Source organism: Paramisgurnus dabryanus, chromosome 22, assembly GCF_030506205.2.
Source record: "Paramisgurnus dabryanus chromosome 22, PD_genome_1.1, whole genome shotgun sequence".
Classification (NCBI taxonomy): domain Eukaryota; kingdom Metazoa; phylum Chordata; class Actinopteri; order Cypriniformes; family Cobitidae; genus Paramisgurnus; species Paramisgurnus dabryanus.
Genome location: NC_133358.1, coordinates 2,762,643 through 2,785,200, shown reverse-complemented (window position 1 = coordinate 2,785,200; position 22,558 = coordinate 2,762,643). Strand labels below are relative to the sequence as shown.

The window sequence follows — 22,558 nt, the reverse complement described above, 5'->3', positions numbered from 1 at the left end:
TGACACAGAGTCACTGCATATCAACACTTTATGATTTTTAATTTGCTCCGTCCATTGCACTGCCATTACAATTGCATACAACTCAACTGTGAATACACTTAAAAAAATTGAGGTTCTCTTAGATGCTTGGGCATTCCACCTCTGGACCACAAAAGCTGCTCCTGTAGCACCTGTTTCTTGATCCTTTGATATCACAATAATTCAACCGCCACAGGAAAAAGCACGCTCGACGTACGACGTTGCGAGTTGTGTTATGGGAAATAGAGTTTATTTGGAGTACATTTTGTCTAGCGTTAAAACAAACTCACACAAATTTTTTTTTTGAATATAAACTATGTTTTATTTTTTTATTAATTAATGTAATCGGTTTAATTGTTAATTACGGAGCATCACAACTGGCGACTATGAAGAAATTTAAATTTTTATAGCCATTAAAAACTATGATATGCCACAAACTTTCTGTTGTCTAGGAACCAAAAATATTAAACACAATTTCGTACAAGGAGCTAAGTTAATAGTTTAGGAGTTTAAGCTATGTGTTTTAACTAGTTACTGCATTTTCAGCTCTATTAGGGTAAGCAAGACAGGTCTTATTTTTATTGAGGTCTGTTTTTTATTAATGTTAAAAAAATAATGAAACTTTTAGAATAGAAGTAGCTTACACCTTTGTAATTTAAGAGATGCATGGTTTTCATGAAAATTAATATAGTTTTTTGCAGTTCAAAATGCCATCGTTAGATGGAGCCAGATGACCAAATAAGAAAAAATCCATTTGTCGTCTTTTTCTCACCAGGTTCTCTGCATATTGTACTGTCTTTTTTTATTATCCAGCTTAACGTTCAGTGTAGAGCATCATGGTTAGTAATGTATTCTGGCATGGGCGAATATTTGTATGTAGCCACTTAATTATGCAATAGCCTAATAGACCTTATAGATGTTCATCTCCTCGTTAAACTAACAAAAGCGAGCAAATAAAATTTTATTTGTTTGTTTGTTTATTTATTTATTTTTGTAGATTATATGAATGAGTGACATAAATCGCTAAATGAAGTGTCCAAAGGTTAGGAATTATAGCTGGTAGAAAGAGGCTTACTAGGCATTCGTACAGGAGAGCATATTTTTGTTCAAAAGGGGGCACCAGAGAACAGCAGGTTAGTCAGAGAAAGAATATACTTGTTAATATTCTGAAGGAAAGGTCTCACACATTTCACGCTTAAGCTTAGAAAGCAAATATAGGTTAAGGACAGGTTAGTTATGTCAACGTCTAGACAAGAACTCACTGTTGACCTGAGTAAGTAAAATAAATTAATAAGTAATAAAAAATAATAATTAGTATCAATAATAACAAATATTATTTTCTTAAAATTTTCTCAAAATTTTCCTTCTTACTATTTTTTATATTTCAACTGTCAGTTTTATATTTTTGTGTGTTTAACAAGCATTTTTGGAGCATCATTTAAATATCATTTAAGTCTGTTTGGATTTAGGTATGGATGGGTAAATCTTAAATAACCAATGGTAATAATTTAATATTGTATATACAGGCGCGTGTCTAATTATGTAGGCTATTTGTAAAAACACTAAAATTATAGTAAATAAAGTTTTTATTAATTATAAAATAAAAATGTGTGTGCATGCGTGCGTGCGTGCGTGTGTGTGTCTGTGTGTGTGTGTGTGTGTGTCTGTGCGTGCATGTGCTTGTGTTTAGCAGCACCAAAATCTCTGTTTTACTGATCGGCACATTTTTACTTTTTAACTGTTAAAGATGGTCGGTGACACATGCACGCGCACACACATACAGCAACCACTCTCACATTACAGAAGCTCTGTGTTAGAAAATAATGATACACATGTTGGATGATACTCATAAGTAAAAACTCATTTGACTCAAAATGGCCAAATATTTTTTATTTTTTAAGTGCTTTAATACGACAAATGATGTTACGGTAGTAATAGTATTTATTTATTGTTTGAACATTTTTACTTAGCACATGTTTAAACAGTGAATTATTTTAAATATTTAATTTAAAACGTAAAACATCACTTGATTCGTTGCATGTTTTCTACATAATCTAAAAGCGTTCGGATCCTTTCCATTTTGATTTAACAATACAACGTAATTTTACGCTTCTGCAGTACGAATACCAAAATTTATTTTTACTTTTTTCAGGTGTTACTGTCTTGCCCGTAACAGTGCGCATGCGCCGTGAGGTGGCGCTCTGTTTTTATGGCCAGGTGAATAGATTAGGTTCAGGTAAAGTGGAATATTGCTTAAGGACAGAAGACCAAATGAGATAACACTGTGTGATGTACCATATTCAGAAAGAAGACACGAAAATGTCACTTATAGGCAGAATGGGAGACTGGCAGGTACGTTCTCTTCCTTATAAGGTATAGGTGATAGAGAACGCATTTACTTTTGTATTTTCTACAGAACATTTTAACAAAGTTTTTTTAAACAATATTGGTATATGCTAAATTGAAGTGAAATTGTTTTTTTTTAATGACTGTAGCCTACACCGTGGTTTGTGTTTGGGATTGTGAAAGAGTGACTACACTTTTACAGTGCAGGCAATTGCGAAACAACATGTAAAAATATTGTCGTGAACAGATTTGTCTAAAATACAGCACCCTCGAGGTAACTGAACGGAGAAATCAACGTGTTGTTATTTATTTATTTTAACAAATAATGGGTGTTATGAAAGTTTTACTAATTTTACTAATTCTGGGCAGGCCTGGCCTACGTAATTCTTAGCCAGTTTTCCTATATTAAACATTTTTAAGACGGTTTAATAAATGTCTCTTTCTTGGTAGTGTAATAACCCATGTCTTTTCTGTAAGGTATTACAACATGCTCCATTACGTTAAACATAAAGGAGATCAGCTTGCAAACCGAAATAGTTTGTTTTCTAAAATTAACGCTATTCAATTTTCAGAGTGTTTAGATGTGATTTTTGCATACGTATGTGGTTACCACAATTTAACGCTCATTTTCCCACGGTAAAGATTGTCAAGTAGTGTCAGACATGAAAACAAGTTTTGCTTTTGTGCAAATAGTTTCAATGAGGACCCTAATCAAAAATAAACACACCCATCCACTTCTATTGCGCGTTTCTCTGCTTGTTTTAATCGTCATTGTGTCTTAGTTTCTTTCGGCCTCTCATTAATGACAACTGAATTCACCCCACCAAAAATGGTAATGGAGATAAGAGTGGGACAACGCCTTGGACCCCGCGACCTGTCTCTTGACCTCATTCACATTTAACAAGCCGTGTTGTTGTGTTAATTATTTACATTTATCAAATTGCGCCGTTACACGGTCTAAATAGAGCTGTATGTCTACTGTAGAATCGACTATGTTTGCATAACAGTACTGTAAGTGTTTTGCAGGCCCAGGTACACCATAGGACTAAGACAACAATTTACAATAGTCTTGAAACGGTGCCCGACGAAATAGAGGCACTTTTGTTTCTTGTTGAATTGGTTTTATATTATTTAATATTTTTTACGAGAGTTTTTTTCTAACAGCTATTGTTAAAGCGCGAGCACTGAAGAGTTGATAGACAGAAATATCCGTCAGATATGTTCAATGGTTCAGGTATTTATTGCATAGCCTACTATCTTGCCTGATATTTTTTAGGTAAATCAATCTAATTTTGAAAAATAAATAGAAGTTTTACCAGACGCCCTATGAACCCATGCTTTTGCTGACACCTTTTGAAATGCAAATGAAACCCAGTAAAAGTATTCTTACTGGAATTCTGTTTGCAGTTTCTACCTGTGTATATTCATTGGCTTTGGTCTCTTGATATGCTAATGAGGGTTATTACAGTAGCTTGCGAGCATCTCTCTTCCACCATTAGAGGGAGATCTGAGCGCGCAGCTCAAGCCCTCTGCACTGTGTCAAACTCGAAGGCGTACTTCACTCTACACACAACCAATGAAAATGCTTTGGAAGTTAACTGATAATATTAAATATGAAGACTGTGAGGTAAGCCGATTAACCACATTTTGATACAAATTTTGCATGATATTAACCAAATTTCTGCACGGTAAAACTTTCCGACAGTAAACTTTTATTATAAATTTTAGACTATTTTGCTGTGTGCAGACTGTTTTGTTTAATTCAGCAGAAGGGGGAAAATATCTGCAGTAATACATGCTTTAAAACACATTTAAGTTTTTCAAACATGCCTATATTTTAAACTATATACTTTTAATAGTATAATAATGATGAAGATGATGATGATAATAATAATAATAATAATAATAAAATAATAATAATACACCTTTTCGCGTTGCATTTCCTTTCGACGTTATACGTTCTAGTATCGAAATTATTGTTTTTAAAGACAAATGAAGGCTCAAAAACCGCAGGTTTGGTAAACATATTTGAAAAAAAAAATCGATTACAGTTGTTAAATTAGTTTTAAAAATCCTTGTAAATGTTCTTCATAATGTTCTTATATTTCCTCTGATTTGTTTGTGGCGAATGCAGTAAAAAGCGATTAGTTTCGGAGTGACGAAGCCAGTAAAACGTGTTTTCGCGTGTTTCTGAAGATTGCACACCCTATTAGCAGGAAAGACCTAGACTTCCCATCACATTATGGTTTTCTTTCGCATCGATCGAAATAAATACGTTTATAATAATCGCGTTTGATTGAGACAAACGTATGTATACGATAAGTGGAAACGCCTAAAGTTTGTTGAATATTCGCTTCGGGGATGAGTTGAGCTGCATCGGAGTGTGTTGATGTTTCGTTGCTGCGATTCAATTCGTGCTGAGGGATTCTAGTGGGCCATGGAGTACGAACAGACGAAGACTAATATAAAAAACAATGAGGAAGACGAGCATCCATTGATCAGTAAAAATGTGCCAGTCCAGATGCCCTCAGCGTTTGCTGGATTTTCAACAGAATCAGAGGTGCACATTGTTTTCTTGCTTGTGTTCTTCCCCCTTTCATTCTGCTTTTCTTTCACTTTTGCTTGCCCTCGAACCTTTCAAACCCCCCCCCCCCCTTCTGATTCGTCAGAGGCAGGAGAATGTCCCTCTTTTTGTCTCTCTCTCTTTCTCTCTCTCTCCCACTCACTCTCTCCTCATCTCTGATTAGATATACTGATTCCTCATTCAATGGACGTCATTTAGTGCAGTCTGCCTTGAGTTGCTTCCTCGCTTCACGCTCGATTTCCGACCATTCTTTCCTTATTAAGTATTCGTGTAATATTAATAGTCATGAATATCTACTATTAGGAGTGCAGAGGAACCGGCAGATCTGTGCTAACATGAGCTCAAGCGAGGGAACAGCTCACTGACAGAGCCAGAAGACGCCAAAAGGGATCTAAGAAACTTTAGAGAAAAGCACTGCATTTAAAGAGCTGATGAAGAACAGTTGGAATTTACCTAGATTCTGATGGATTATCGCTTTATTTGAACACTGACCACAGACACGTTGTCCTGCAGTTATCATTGGTTTGATTTTATTTACTCGTTCATTTTCGTTTTGTTCTTCCGAAATTCCTGTCTTTTGAAATCCCCGGGAATCTTCGCAGATGTTAGTGCACAGTTTTTCCGCGATGGTGAGTGACTATTGGGGGTAAAGAACTGAGGACTGCGTTCAACAATTACTCTCCGATTGTTTGCTTTTATCCTGTCATTTTGTCTGTACCATCATGCAAGCTGTTCTTGGTAGCATCAAAGGCTATTACAAAGACTTTATACTTGATGTGAGCACTGGTTATTTTCTTCGACTTTCATTGGGATATTTCATTTCTAAATCAATAGCTATATGTTTATTTGACATTTTTAACATTAACAACTTGTATTATAAGCTATTATATTAACTCTAATTATTATTACTAGCCAAATAAAAATTATGTTAAAATTTCTATTTAACTATTTCCGTAAAGTACGGTGACATATTGTTTCTAGGTGTGTTTAAAAAGGGAAACAGAGAAAAAGAAACGAAAGAAAAAAGTAAACAGCCCTTAAACGGTGTATCTTTTTTTCCCCAAGGATCGCCACGACGGCACCAGCAATGGCACAGCTCGGTTACCCCAGTTGGGCGGCGTGGGTCAGTCGCCGTACACCAGCGCTCCTCCACTCTCTCACACGCCCAACTCAGACTTCCAGCCGCCATACTTTCCGCCACCTTACCAGCCCATTTACCCACAATCTCAGGACCCTTACTCTCACGTTAACGACCCGTACTCTATCAACTCTCTGCACGCACAGCCGCAGCCACAGCACCCGGGCTGGCCCGGCCAGCGGCAGAGTCAGGAAAGCAGCCTTTTGCACCAGCACCGCGGGTTACCGCATCAGCTGTGCCGAGAGTACCGCCGAGAAGTGTTGCTGCCGTCTGGTCACGGTATCGAGACCGGACTCACGGATTCAATCCCTATACATGGAATACCTCACTCTTTAGAAGATGTCCAGGTAAATAGAAATTTAAAAAAATTAATGAATGAAAATAATGAAAAATATTATACACAGACGTGACATTTAGTAGTCACAGCAACTAAAATAGTAATAAAATACTGTAGTCAAATATTTAAGATAATTTATTTAGGTAGTTGTTCTAGCTGAATATTTCGATAAATAACAGCACAACATCTTATTTCTGACTGGTAAAAAGAAATTTCGCTGAATTAAGAAAAAGCTTAATATGAGTTTTTACAAAATTTTTGCATATTATCTTGAATTTAATTTTGCACATTGCGCTAATTTATGTTCCATCATAAACCTTATCCATCCTAGTCTTGACGAACATTTTATATTGTATGTAGATGAAATATATATATTGAAAAATACATACACATTACATTTAGATTTTTGCTTTAACAGATTTTTAGGTATTCATTATTTTTGTTCACCCCAGTAACAGATATAAATAGAGCTTTTTGGATGAATGTTGCCTTTATTTTATTTTTAATTTTTTTTTACTAAATTTCTGTATTTCCCCCTTAGTTTGCCAGTAATATAATTGTAGTCTACCTGCTACATCGCGGAAAATTATAGTATATTAATACATAAGACAAAATACAAAATATATTTGTTGTTTTATTATTTGAGTATTTGGATAAATTTGTAATAAATCATATTGTTAAAATATCAGTACAAGATTTAATTATTTGATTATTATGCTTATGAGTCATGGTTTCCACATGTAATCTTAAATTATTGTGCAGGATGTGAGCATTTTATTTGATTTATTATCTATTTTATTAACAAACAAGATACGGGGTACAATGTCTACATTCTTCATGTACTTAATTCCATTAATTAATGGCTGTTCATATTTGCAGCATGTTGAAGATCAAGGAATTCACATTCCAGACCAAACTGTAATCAAGAAAGGTAAGACATTTTTTTATTTTTTCTAATTGTTTCTGGTGAATTTGTAGGCCTTGCGATTGATTGAAGATAACAATTTAACCAAGTTTTCCACATCGGGCTCTATAGGTAACGATTTGTTAATGTGATGGTGTTTGTTAAATCGAAGCTTGTCTCGGACTAAATTTAAAATGGTTACCTTATATGATATAGCATAAGAAGTGAGAAACGCGGAAGGGAAGATAATAGCCTATAGTGCAATAATTATTTTGGATGTTTTTATAGAAATCATTTTTATCATAATACCCTTTTGTTTCGTTTAGAATGTTATTGATCAAAGAGGGATGTAGAAGAACGTGGTGAGATCCAATTGTTTTTTCAGATGCAGTAAGATAAGATTTTTGCGTTTTTAAACAAGCGAGTTCTTTAAAGTTAAATTTATTGCACCGTGTATACATCTATAGATATGCTCATTGAACATAGGCTACACGTGATAATTGGGATCTCACAAATTTGTTTATGTCCTATTGTCTCTAATAATCTCACTTGAGCGATTATTGTCACTACTGATCCATCCAGAAGTGCATGCGCGTTTGTTTCCGGTTAGCACATAAAGAAACAACAGGCACTGCAGCAGGATTAAGGCCTCAACATTTATTTGTACGCAATATGGTGTACGCTTGTGTGTTAACCTACGTGTTTAAATTAATCTTTTTGAGATAGTCAATTCATGCACTCGGCAAATCTACATTTACCAGTGTATTGTGAATTGATTCTCCTTATTCATTGTCGGTTTTAAGTTCCAGCATATTATACATGAGTTTCGCAATTCATTGACTGCTGCACTGTGCTGTGAGTGCTGAACGATAGGCAATGCTATGCATGTTCAGCTGTCACCATCTCTGAGTTCGGAGTAAGCATGTGATAATGTGAAATATTTGATGTCTAGGCCACTTTATTACTCGGGGCATATTCAGCAGTTACATTCATGAGCTGAATGAAAAGCTATTGCTGTGGTATCTATTTTCCTTCCATTTTGATAAGACCATATTGCCTTTGATTCAGAATAGGCGTGCGAGATGATGTGCATATAAGCGCATATGTTTCATCTTACTCAATAGCTGTCTGCTGCATAACAATTCATCTTTTTTTCCATTTGGTTGGTGCTGTAGACTGGAATGAGGGACCTAATTGTGTTTTTTTCCCTAGGTCCTGTCTCCATATCCAAGAACAACAGCAACGTTTCTGCCATACAGATAAATAAGGATGGACTTTTTGGCGGTGTGGTAAACCCAAACGAAGTATTTTGTTCGGTCCCGGGTCGTCTCTCACTTCTCAGCTCAACATCAAAGTACAAGGTCACAGTAGCGGAGGTTCAGAGACGCCTCTCTCCGCCTGAATGCCTAAACGCCTCTCTGCTTGGTGGGGTCTTGAGAAGGTGAGCAGAACTTTCATTACATAGACCAATAATTACATCTTGATAAGCGCTTTGCGTTGTGTATTTGTGTGTGTAGTAACATTTTTGTAATTTCCTCTAAAGAGCAAAATCCAAGAATGGCGGAAGATCCTTAAGGGAGAAATTGGACAAAATCGGATTAAATCTACCTGCAGGAAGACGCAAGGCCGCCAACGTCACCCTCCTGACGTCACTGGTGGAAGGTAAGTTTTTGACTAATATATGTAGGTGTATGGTTAATGATCACGCAGGTGTTTACTACCGCTACATTAAAGCAGGATCCTAAATCAGGATTTGAATTCATCCGTGAAATAGAGAGCAACAATGGATAGAGAACATAGAGAAGGGCTGTTTTAGAGAATAAAATCTAAAGATACAGTTCTTAAAGAATTTTGTGGGATTACAGGGGCCTTTAAATACCTGTGAGGAGCATAATAAATTTTTTAATTCATCAGATAGATTTTTTGTGGCTTCAATGGCGTTTTAAAATTTTGTGTTGTTGCCAGAGGGTGTATAGCCTAACAGCATTATTATTATTATTATTATTATTATTATTATTATTATTATTATTATTATATTCAGTGTCGATTTTATTCCTTCTGAATGGATGGAGTTGACCTGTAAGTTGAAAGGCAATTATAAAAAATAAATGAGTTAATTATGTTGCACTGCGAAGATTCCGTTGCTGTTGAATAAATCCATTTTGCTTGCAAAGTTGGAGGTGATTATTCCGTGCAGTGGTATTTGGTGTTCCGTGGGTTTTAAAGGTGAAAGCTGGAGACGGTTCATTGGTTCCTGTTAATCATTGCCGCTGAAGACTGAATGTAATATTCATCGTGCTTCATTGAAATTTGGTCTTGTATGGTAATGAGCCTGAAGAAATGTATGATTCCTGCGAGATAAGGGCAGAGGGGGGTTTGAGGGACACGCATGCAAACGCTGATTTAGTTAGAGGACACTGGTTTTCTGAAGTGCTGTTATTGTTTATGATCTGCTCCATTTTATGGAAAGCAGTTTAGTGCAGTTGTGCTTTGATGCTAATTGGCGCATGCGTTCTTCCGGACTCTGTGCTTATGACAGGAAGGCCCGCTGTAAAAAACAACTGTTTCAGGAAATTAAAACCAAAGACTTGGGGAAAAATCAACCAACACATAGGCCTGGTTGGAGTAACCTAAATTTCATAACTAAAATATAAGAATGTGGTTTTCTCTTAGCTGTTTTTGAAAGAGCTATATAGAACTTTCTTCGTAAAGATCACGAATCATTTGCACAGTGTCATTATCATTTGCAGTTATTATCTTTAACTCTTTTTATGTCCGAAATAAAAGGGATTCTGTATTGACAGAATTATATTTTCTATTATGAAATGAAGGTGCAACGATATCAGAAATTGACAAAGAGTGATGTCCTGCTTACTGGATGAGAAAGTTAATTAGATAAAAATATAAAAGATGTTAATTGCTCTAAATTTGATGGCAGTATATTTAAGAATAGGCCGCACACTGATTCTCATTTTCTCCTAGGTGAAGCTGTGCATCTGGCCAGAGATTTTGGTTATGTATGTGAGACTGAGTTTCCAGCCAAGGCGGTAGCTGAATACGTGAACCGACAGCATTCCGACCCAAATGAACAAGTCCAAAGAAAAAACATGTTATTGGCAACGAAGTAAGTGCTATTCTGAATCTAAATGTCCAAGCGAATTTCACTATTTACGAGTACTTATTTTCGTCAAGATTAATCAGTTAATGTGGTGGTTTGGTTTATATACCAACAATCTGTTTCCAATTATTTTCCATTAGATTGCTGTCAATTGGTTTTACATGTGCTAATATGTAACTAGTAATAAATAAGGATTACTTTTTTGGAATTTATTTCATGAAGTGGTTTTCCGTAATATGACAACATGGAAAAACAAAAAAATATTCGTAAAGTCTAAAGGCTGACATTATTTTCCCAACCTGTTAATTAGCAATGTTTTGAACATCTTAGATTTTCAGCAAACGAGACCTGTATAGAACATGCACTACCTTTAGATTTCAAAATTTTAAAATACAGAACATTTAAAATAAATACGTTAACGTATTACTGACTTATGCGATTTTTGTTTCAATTTGATAAAGTGTTTCCCATTCCTGTGATTCTGCCTTATCCAAGTCAGTTGCTGTCAAAAGGAATTTGTGTCTTATTGATTATGGGACACATAAGGAGCACATTGTGTTACTAATACATTTCTGACTTCATACCTTCAGCTGTAATTAGCTTCACCCTGACACGCATCCTGCATTGTGTCTCCTTTTAGACAAATCTGCAAAGAGTTCACGGACCTGCTCTCGCAAGACCGTTCGCCCTTGGGGAATTCACGTCCACAACCTATTCTCGAGCCCGGGATTCAGAGCTGTTTGACCCACTTCAGTCTTATTTCTCACGGATTCGGGACTCCTGCCATGTGCGCGGCCCTCACGGCGTTGCAGAACTATCTGACGGAGGCTGTTAAAGCCATGGACAAAATGTACTTGAACAACAACCCCAACAGTCACAACGAGACGGGCTCTAAAGGAGGGGACAAAGATGAGAAACACAGAAAGTGATGTTTAACCACCACATTCCTAAATGAAATGACAAAATGCATAGAACGAACACACTAGTGAACAAGATGACTCATTGAGGCGCCACTTCCTGATTTTGACCAATTGAACGCGTTTATTATTATTATTTTTTAATAGAAAAGAATTAAACAGTTCACCTTGGGATTCGTGGAAAAGGCCTTTCTCTAAATCAAAATGAAATCGAAGTGGCACTGAGAGGAGTACACACCCGCCACAACAGGACGTTCACATGAACTCTCCTTTCTATGAGTTCAATGGACTGAAAATCAGCGTTTTCCTTAAATATCTAATTTACGATTGTAGCCACGTGACAGGCTGAAAGAGGATGATTTTTTATCAGTATTGTGAATAATAAACTTGACAAAAAGCAAAACAAAACACAAAATTAAAACAAAAACGAACCTGCAGCTCCACGCCATGACTTCAAGTTCACTCTGAGCGACCAACTTGAACATTGAATTTTAACACGATTCACTGCTATATGAGGGAATCTGTGTTCATGTATGTATATATTTATTTATGTGTAATTTAATGGGAATTGTAAATATGGTACGTCTGTTAAAATTTCTTTTTTATTTATCTGGTGCCTCCTGTTTTAGTGGGTTTGAATATTCCCTTAGTTCTTCATGTGGTTTTATGATTCTTAGAAAACAGAAGTCTGGGGTATTCTTCTCTGGGATATTTCAATTCAGCCCTCTTGTAGCATGTTGAGGCGACACTGAAGCAAGTGAACAAATTGAAATAAGTAAACATCAACTTCTATATATATTATACTTATGCCATTCGATTTTAGAACGAAAAGGTCGTTACAGAGACCATTAAAATGCTAGTTTTGTGTTTTTATCTTGTTTTTATACGAGCTTTTTATGTGTTGTGCCAATCACCTCTTGTTCTTCCCTCAAAGCACCACAAGAGCAATAAATGGATATTGTCTTACGAATTACTTTCGAATAAATTCACAACATTTGGGACCATCCGATATTGTATGTCCACTGTCTAAATTGGAGGCGGTTTTATCTGTATTGTATAAACCTGTGCTGGCAATAGCTCCCATGCCTGTCGATGTATTATAGTTCTCTGTTGCCCAGAAAAAAAATAAATATTTGATACGCTTCATGTCGATTTTTATTCATTACTTTTGCGCACGAGTCTCTCTCTCTCTCTCTCTCTCTCTCTCTCTCTCTCTCTCTCTCTCTCTCTCTCTCTCTCTCTATTCAGCACGGTTACTGTAATTGAGTTTAACTCTCCCTTGACGATTGCTCCATGCAATAAGCAGTTGAACCCATTGTTTCCCTCAAGTATAATATAAAAACTTACTTTCAACTCCTAGTTCAGAGCACAGGATCATTCAAATATGGCAGGGAGCTTTGTGCCAAGCCAAATGACACAGAAAACAATGAATTCTCTTTCGTGTTTGAAGTGAATGTGTGTAGTTCAGCCCTCGAGCGAGAGTGCTGTTTAAAATCAGTCAAATGTAGAATCCAGCTGAAGGTTAGTGCAGTTGTTATTTCCATGCTTTTATTCGTAGACGCCACCTTATGTTTAGAACGTGGCTGTATCCGAAAAACTATTTTTATCATTACAATCACTAGTTGATGTTTACGGTTCGTTTACAGTTGTAGGCACCCCACTTTAGTGTTTCAATCCCGGTAAAATTTTTAACTCATCCAGTTTTAGTATTCATTGAATATACATGCCGGTATTACCGTGTCTGAACACGTATGGTTATTTTTGTGAATTGCATAACTCAGATTTAACTACAGTTTGATTGCTTATTGATAGCACGCGCATGGAAATCCATCTCCATTGGAGCGTACTGGATTTGCTGGCTGTATATGATCATGAACAACCGACGCCTGTCACTGCATTACAGAACGATTTGCATGCACAATATTTTTACTATAGTGGCCAGTCATTTTCCACAATTTTTTTGGCTTAGAGAGTCTGTTCGATTTAAATGTAGTTGTTTTCAAATAGCATGAATGAAGCCTAACTGTACATGTCCTTGGCATAATTGCAATGCACAGTGCAGCAGCAGGTGAAGCGAGGCATTGTCTGTCAAGACTGTTTTTGTTGGCTGCTTCTCAGATTGTGTGTGGGATTTTAACCTCGGGCACAATAGCTCTTTTTTTTTCTAAAAAAAAAGATACCCGACTGCTCCTCCTGTACATGCAGAAGAAACGCATGAATTTTAAGGGAAAACAATCATGTTAAATAGTACTCATTAGAATTAGAAATATCATCACGTGCCTGTGTGTCATTAACACTAATGCCATTTTTCAAATGTATTAGAGGTCTAATCATTTTTTGTTTGAGCGGGACGAATGCATTTGAAATAGCAATATATTTATAAATAACGACAAACATATAACGTGTATTTAAAATCAACTCACATGCCATAATTCATTTAAATTGTTATTTTATACTTTAAATTTTCTTTAAAATGCAAAAAATTTTCAAAGAATTTTTAGGACTACTTGAACAAAGTAATGCAGGAAAATGTAGGAAATGTATTCCTAATGTAGAAAAATGTATAGTAGTAAAATCTATGTACTATATTTAATAATGTTTAAAATCTGCATTTTATGTTTGCGTTCTTTGGCACCATTGGCGGCATTTGTATTGGAGTGACAAAATTGTCGGGATATTGGTAAAGTGTTTGGCCTTAGTTCAGCACCTGTGCACGGGGGTGTTAGCGTTTAAGTTTTACTTAATCACAAGCGATCTGGGCCGGGTTTCCAAAAAGCATTGTAAGGCTAAGTAGATCGTAAAAACGATCGTACGAATCATCTTAGAATTACGGGCCGTTTCCCAAAAGCTTCGTAGCTTAAGTAGCACTTGAAAATCATCGTAGATCTACGAGTGCTCTGGAGTAATCGTTCATTCATAAGTGCATCGTAAGACAGCAGTGAAGGGTATGGAAACCAAATAAATATTTACGGTACAATGCAATAATCCCTAATTATAAATAAACATAGATGATAATAAAAACAAATAATAATAATAATAATAATCTAAACTATAAGATAAAATGCAGAAGGCATTTTGCAGTGGGACGAGTTCTAACTAAATACGGAAAATAATATTTCATTATGAACAATTTTAAAACATTTAAAAGGTTATTGAACAATAATAAAAAATATTATAAAAAATATTATAAAAAATATAAGTGCACATCGGCTAAAGATCATTTGCCTAAACAAGCTTCTGCTACAAATTCGAGTCATTCTATAGGTGACTCGTAAGTACTCGTAAGTAGCACTTAAAACCCAGCTGAGAGCGATGTTTCACGTGCATCTTTGGGAAACCCACGTAAATGAACAACGAATGTTCGTTAAGTAGCTTGTAGAAAGCGCTCTTAAGTGCTAAGTTTTATCGTTATCGGGAAACCCAGCCCTGGTGGTTTTGGAAAATCAACTTTTCTGGATTGAGGAATAATCGATTTATGCAACACTGAGATTTTAATTTGAACTGAAAACTGCAATTTTCAACGAATCGGGAAAATCGGCCTTTTATTAAAATGATAATCGGTTAATATAGTGGCTCTGTTGTCTGTAAATAACGAATATAAAAATGTATTGCATGTCTGAATGTTAGGTAAACATTTTTTCAAATAACGTGCTACATGGTAACATATATTTACTGGTTTCATTTATGTTTAATTTTAAGTTACACCAAAACAAATGTATTTTAAAGATTATATGAGTCAAAATCAATCCTAAAGGCAAAAATTAAATGGTTTCACAGTTTGTGGATGTGTAAGAAAACTAATATAATCAAAAGAAACAAATGCTATCAATTAACCAAGAATATCAATAAAACGTGTATTTTTATATGCAACATTAAGTTATTAAATAATCACATAAAGACTGTATATATTTAGCACTGATAGCATTATGCTTTTTATCATTCTGATAAATGTCAGGAATGTTTTAGGAAGGAAATACTGCAAACGTGTAACAAACGACAAAAACTTCAAAATCGAATTACGCGATTGTTTCCAATGAAGCGCAAAATGGTTAATTGCGCTGCGCTCTGTAACCACACCTCCCATCACCCGCACAACTGACCCCACCCGACTAAACAGAGCTGGCCTCCTTAATGTCAAAAAAGGTCAGAAGCTTCATCAAATCACCCATAAATTACCCGAGCCATCAGGTAATCGATTAGATAACGTTAAGTGACTTTAAATAAACAAATTATCCTAAATAGGTGGACTTTGAATGTTTAAGTTAAGATATAAAGTTAGGACTCTCTCTCTCTCTCTCTCTCTCTCTCTCTCTCTCTCTCTCTCTCTCTCTCTCTCTCTCTCTCTCTCTCTCTCTCTCTCTCTCTCTCTCTCTCTATATATATATATATATATATATAAAGTTCAAAGATCTGCAAATTAAAAAATAAACATCAAGTGTGATTTTCTGAACTTTGATGTCGCATAACTCATAAATTGAATTGAATATCAAATACTTCTTGAATGTTTTTTTTTCATTATAACATTGCGCGAACTATACACATGCTGACTTCCGTCCAAGGTCTTAGCATATTTGCATCGCATGTACCCCCAAATAAAGACTCACGACTGTGTTATGTTTGGCCCTTATTTCTGAAATAGTTGATATTCTAGTCTCTCTCTCTCTCTCTCTCTCTCTCTCTCCCTCTCTCTCTCTCTCTCTCTCTCTCTCTCTCTCTCTCTCTCTCTCTCATTCTCTAAAGCCAGCCGGGGGGAGTGTCGCCGCAGGCCAAACATATGCTTCTTTCCATTGCACTAATCCAAATTCAGCGTGCAGGAATAATTGCTGGAGTGGCCGTGCTTTTGCAGGGCTTTGTCCCGCTCTGGCTCCCGTCAGCCAGGCACACGCCATTTCAATCAACTGCTCTTGAGGGTTGTCTCTTTTTATCAAACCTCAGAACCTCGTCAATGATGTGAACATGTAACAATGCACTTCACGCTTCATCAACAGCAAGCACAATACGTCCGAAAGGACCCGTCGTCTCATGATCGACTGACTATTCTAGTGTTTGTTTATTTGCTCAACGGCTGGAGTTGTGTGTTTGTAGAGATGCTCATTTACACCGATTAAAGATTAAAAATGGCTTAATTCGTTGTCAGATTGATCCATGATTGTAGTAGCTATATAACCTAAGATTTGACGATGATAAAAAAAGTCTCGCCTTCAATCTTTACAATCAGTCTTAATAAGAACTCATCTTCTGAGTCTCTTTTGTTTCCAGTGTATATAGTGCCTGGCCTGTTGGTGTCTTGAAACGGTAATTAATGTAACTGTAAATGTTTCAACGTCAATGATTTCGTCTACAAAAACACGCACGCACGCACGCACGCACGCACGCACGCACGCACACACACACACACACACACACACACAAACAAATAACTAAAAAAAACTTCATAATTAAAAAAATAATTGAACTCACTGAAAATGTTACACCACTCATTCATGTGTAGGCGCAGATTTTATTATTATTACTACCACTACTACTACTACTACTACTACTACTACTACTACTACTACTACTACTAAAATAATATATTAATAATACGCATTTGGACATACTATGGCAGATAGAATAAAAATATTTTTCTGGTGATTTAGCTCGACATATTTAAAGGAATATTGTAAGAACATGCCACTCACTCACCAGTTGGTTATTTCAAAAACAGACTTTAAAAACTAATTTTAGTTGCTTGACTTAAGAAACAAGCAAATATAATGAGGGATGCGTTTAAATGCAATTTGTTTACTGTGGGTTAACTTTTTTTATGTAAATCGATGATGAAAAATGTCTGCAGCTAAATGATCCATTTGTTTGGAAATAGCATGTTTTCACGGAGAGAGAGTAAAGAAGGAAAAGTGAGACTAAATTAATAGACGTGATAATTTCACACTGAAAAGAATACTATTTCATGTGACTATCTGTCCCATCAGAGAGCAGCTGCTGTTATGATGAAGTTTGATGATCATGGTCTGAATTTTCCTCCAGGCGACTCATAGCTGCAGGCAGCGCCAGTGCCCGACCCTGATAAACGACTTAAACACACACAGGCTCGCCTGATCGCCCGTGTCCCCTTCTTCATTTTTCACAATACACACAACACCATTATTGCACACTTTGGTTCATGGTACCTTTAGCGGTAATATTAAGGTTATTAAAACAAACATTAAGGAGGATGTAGGTCCACTATAAATATTGTGAATCTATTTTAAATTGAGGTGTCATTCTGGTTGTGATATTAATGCAATATTTGAATGTCCTCACACGTTTAATTTCTTTTAGTTTTTTTTTTTTTTTTTAAATATATACAACTAAAGTTCTTCGGAAGAACCATAAAACAATGCAGCCGTTATTGCAAAAATATATATACAGCCGCACTTTAAACAGCATACTACAGACGTTTCAGATAAAGGTAAGAAACTTTTCAAAACACTGTTTTGTATATTGTAACTGAAATAAAAAAATCTGCATACGCTTATTAGTATATTAAATTAAATATTAAATATCATGATGTGTCCCAATCTAAATGTGACAGCTTGCGCCGACCTGACATTTAAAAAAGTATTTTGTCCTGAAAACACTGGTCAATATTAAAGACGATATTAAATAATTTTTTGATCAGTTTTTAAATAGTGGTTTGAAATATATTTTTTTGCCACAAACAGCTGTTACTGGAAATTAATTGACGAACTTACTTTATTTTATCAAAATGTTATTCAAATTTATTTTCAATATCAGAAGCATATATTAAAACTCCAATGAACTATATATATATATATATATATATATATATATATATATATATAAGTCAAACTTTTAATATGGTTAAACACAATCCACCACTAGATGACACAAAAACCAACACAATCTCAGGGCAATTCGTACGTATTTTACAAGGTGGTTAAGTAAATTCGTACGATCTTATTTTTACATCAATGTAGCCTATATGACTTCCTTTTGACCCCTATTTTAAACTAAGCAGTCAAGCAAGCCGACTGCACATGTGCATTTATGTAATTAGGTAATTATGGCATTTGCAGAAAGGCTGAACTTACCTTTTAATACATCAGAAATAAGAGACAAATGCATAACAGGCAGCTTGCTGTAAAATCAAATTGCAACATATAAGCCAAATTTTGCTAAATAGGTTTTTGTGTGTGTTATGGAAAGTGTTTTAAAGATAATTCCATGGATGGTAAAATAAGATGTCATGATCAAAATGAAAACCTTTTCATGATGTTGAGTTAAACATCTACTTGTTGCAATGTTGTGCATTTAGAAAAGAGCTTGAACAGGAGACTTGAATATATTTAGACACTTTTTCAACGCTGGATGCACTGCTGTCAAACATTATTTTTATTTAAATTGCTAATCCCTTATGCTGTTTATTTCGATGTCACTAATTTTACAATGATATAGACCGTTTCTGCAAAACACAGTTTCAAAAAAGTTTACCGCAGCATTTTTCAAACTTTTCTTTTCATGTTTAATTGACCCTGGCAACATTTGGTGACAACATGGAGTATGATTATCTTTGAGACACTGATATATACTCTGTACTCTATACTCTGAAAAGATTGGTGTTTAACCCTCAATAATATATTTTCAGTCCTCCATCATGCAAAACAGCTGATCACTCCTTTAATAATGTTCCAGGTTCCAGTCAGAAATCAAGGCCGTAATATGCGACGGATGTGATACAGTCATACTATATAGTGACAAAGTCAGCCTAACACTTTATCTGTGTTGGATGTGACATCTGAGAGTAAGGATAGTGGGCTGTCTATTGGATTTTTAGGCTCTTAGGATCACTTACTAGAGAAACACAGAATCCAAACTACTGCAGTGTGGTAATAATATACCACATTACGATATATGATTCACTATTATTATGAAATATTGCCCTGGGCAATTTGAAATAAATTTTAATTCTTTTCTCTTAATTCTTGCTATTTTGCCAGAAGTCTTTTAGGGCACAAACAAAAGATGTTCATGAGAAACAATCCTTAGTCAAGGTGTTTCCATCTAACTTACACCTCATCTATTGCACCATCTTAACAGCATGAAACACCAGAAGCAATGCAGCAATTCTACAGATTATGAAAGTCTGTGTAAGGACAGACAGATTTTGGTTTATTTGATCAGATTTGTCATCAGACATATGTTACTTGTTAAAACATGCAGTCAAATGGATAAAGTTAAGGTTTCGATTAAATCAACTTCAAGATTAAAATGGACATAAATACCATATTTATTCTACCAATAAAAAGTATAGACTCAAGTAACACAATTTCATTTTTTACAGTCTTAAAATCCGGATTCAAAAGCTTACGCTTAAAATTTGTTTTGTAGACAAATAAACTGTACCCACTTATAAGTTTTATTTACTAAACTAAAATAGTAATTGTAAAAGAGCAGCCAACAAGTGCCCAGGTAAGCAAACATGGGAACTTCTGCGAGGATCCCACCAAATGAAGTTGGTTGATTGTAGCAATGCGATTTTGGTTTGTGACTGATCCTTTAACTGGTAGTGTATGTTTTAGGGGAAAGTTAGTGACCATGTCAGTAGCTTCAACAAGTGTCGTTTAAAGCTTATCTACCGAGCGCTTGATTGGTCGATTTTCTGAAATCAAATGTAGAATAAAAATCTCATCCTTTACTTCAGAAAAACATGAGCACTGTGTTTAACACAAGTTTCATTAAAAGAGTCCATTACTTTTATGAAAGGAACGAGGACCTGAGGCGTGAGAGCAGCAGGAGAGAGAGAAAAGAGAACAACAGGGAATCAAGAAAGAGAAAACAATAGAAAAAGAAAGAGCAATTGAAAGCTGGAAAAGCTCATTGATAATTAAGTGTTGGTTTCTCACTGTGTGAGGTGTCACAGTACTTTACTTACCAATCCAACGGCTGTCTGTCTCTGTTTGTACCGCTATCACATGCACCATCTAATAGGCTTCAATTAGAGCAACGGGAGCTGGGGTTAATTATGACTTAACACATTTGATTGAGTGGATCAGTTCAGCAGCGATGGAGACTCAAGGGGAGAGCGACTCATTTATTAGCCTCTATTTGTGTCCTTAATGTTAAAAATTTGTGTCTATATCTCCAGCCTATCGTAGATCATGCCAAGCCTTCCATAACTTCACGCACCTGCCCATGTTGTTTATAATAACTGGATATTTTTAGGATCAACTTAACGGTACAGCACATAACAGCAGCGTGTCTTGGTGCAGTCAAACTCTCTGGAGTCGGTACTTTATGGAGATGGTTTAGCTCTGAAAGACTCTAGGGGAGGCAGTCTAACCATTCCATTGGAAGCCAGAACCTTGGTTGATTACGGATGATTTTGGAAAATATTTCTGGTTGCTGACAGATTCTGTTGCTTCCCGCGGGACAACATCATGACTGTTTCCCTCTCCAAGTATTCTCGAAGGTTAAAGTCATTCTTCAGTCACACAAAAGCAAATTCTAACTTACAGCCCAAAGACACAAAATCAAGGAACCATCACTGAACAGTAAATATTTACAGTTGCAGACTTGAAAGAGTGGGAGGAAGAAAAGAACATATAAAAGATTAAAAAAGGACAGAGAAACGAATGACAGACAACCGACTGATTTATACCAGGCAAATTGATCGCGATCATTACCAAGAATAAGCTCCTTCCTCCCACTGTTGAGCAGATCCACATGAAATAAGTAAGTTGGGAATGAAGCTTTTGACAGTCTGCTAATGAATCGCTGTGGGCCCATCTGCCTCAATGCAAACAGAAATGTGGTAGGATCTCGTGAACTGTTACCACTGTCACTGTAAACAATAATTGTCAAACATATTTACTCGCAATCATTTTAGCAGATGTCACGCTTTTTGTTTCCGCCTGGCTTTTGTATCTCTCCTTCACAGACATGCCACTCAGCCTAAACGCACTTGAATATTGAACAGGTATTTGCCAAGGTGCTCTAGGGCACGAGGTTGTGAGGGGGAGAGAGGTTAAGAATGGAGGGAAAGAGAGAGAGAGAATGAGAGATAGAGAATGAGAGAGAGAAGAAGATTATCTGGGCCCCTCATCAGGAGAGCAGCCCACTCCCTACCCATGATGCCTGAAGGCCTAGGGGCAGCCCTGCCTTGCAGTCATGCACCTCTTTATCACCCTAATCTGTTAATTGTGGAAGCTCAATTGGCACATGGTGGCTTTTTATTACAGCCTACCCGCATTAACCAGACAGAGAATGTGGTAGAGTCTGTGCAGCCCCTGCGTCCTCTCATCCCTTAAACCCCTCCCCTTTTCTCTCTGTTATTTTTTGTCTCTGCCCTAAATGTAAGTTTTAAAAGGCTCAGCCCAAAAGGTGAGTCTTGCGACCGTATACAGCTGATTCCATATCTGATGCTGCTTTATTCCACCTCCCTCCATGCTCTCTTTCTATTTTTTATGACTTGGAAAATAACAAAACAAAAGAGAGCATGCTGCTGATTTTCGTGTTTATGTGTTAACCACATGGAGAGGGCCGTCTGTTTCAAATTGCTCTTTTACTAAAACTGTCTGTCTACATTTCTTTGAATTTGATGTTCAGTATCTTTCTGTCTAAATTGATTTGTTTAAAAAAAAAGAAATGATACTACATCTAAGCATCTAAGCACACAATTAGGTTAAATCCAGGTATTTTGGAAAAAAAATGAATGCAAGCAAATAAGAATATAGTATATATTGTCCATAATTTAATGTTATATGAATGCATTATGTACTGTAGAAATACAAAGCAAAAGTGCTCAGTATTAATTGCTAGTGGATAATGCATTACCTACTGAAACAGGAAGTCATGAGAGGACTTATCAAAGAGCTTGATCCTTTTTTAATAGTCTATAAGGGGAGTTTTAATGTTGTTTCGGAGTAGGAGCACTTTTTTTATACACACACAGACAGAAGGAGACTACCGGCAAACATGTGCAAATATACTATTGCAGAACAATACTTTTTTTCAATAGACATTAATTCTTTCCTACACCCTTAAAAAAATGTGCTGTAATTATGCAGCTGGTTGCCAGTAACTTAGACTGAAGACTGAAAATGTTTCATGTTCATTTAACTTTGAGCAAACAGAGTTAAAAAAAGGAAACATTCTACTTTCAGAAAGCATTTTATTATGACTCTAGAATTAATA

At 35.9% G+C, this 22,558-nt stretch overlaps 1 protein-coding gene across 5 annotated transcripts; it reads left to right on the top strand.

Moving 5' to 3' along the window:
* Positions 1-2,220: 2,220 nt before the first annotated feature.
* Positions 2,221-12,508, top strand: tfap2a (transcription factor AP-2 alpha). 5 transcript variants are annotated; one of them, XM_065287985.1, is made up of 7 exons: positions 2,221-2,370; positions 6,014-6,433; positions 7,303-7,354; positions 8,540-8,768; positions 8,871-8,989; positions 10,310-10,451; positions 11,086-12,508. In XM_065287985.1, exons 1-7 carry the CDS (start codon positions 2,308-2,310, stop codon positions 11,372-11,374), a joined length of 1,314 nt encoding a protein of 437 aa, XP_065144057.1. In that variant the 5' UTR covers positions 2,221-2,307; the 3' UTR covers positions 11,375-12,508. The 5 variants fall into 5 exon arrangements, with proteins under 5 accessions (XP_065144057.1, XP_065144059.1, XP_065144055.1 ...); XM_065287987.2 differs by lacking the exon at positions 2,221-2,370 and adding an exon at positions 3,926-3,991; XM_065287983.2 differs by lacking the exon at positions 2,221-2,370 and adding an exon at positions 4,565-4,924.
* Positions 12,509-22,558: the final 10,050 nt, after the last annotated feature.

What these genes read in the sequence shown, in the direction of transcription:
- tfap2a (XM_065287983.2), top strand. Translation starts at nt 4,802, where the DNA reads ATGGAGTACGAACAGACGAAGACTAATATAAAAAACAATGAGGAAGAC. An exon ending in ACTCTTTAGAAGATGTCCAG is followed by an intron (nt 6,434 to 7,302) that starts GTAAATAGAAAT and finishes TCATATTTGCAG; the next exon opens with CATGTTGAAGATCAAGGAAT. An exon ending in CTTGGTGGGGTCTTGAGAAG is followed by an intron (nt 8,769 to 8,870) that starts GTGAGCAGAACT and finishes TTTCCTCTAAAG; the next exon opens with AGCAAAATCCAAGAATGGCG.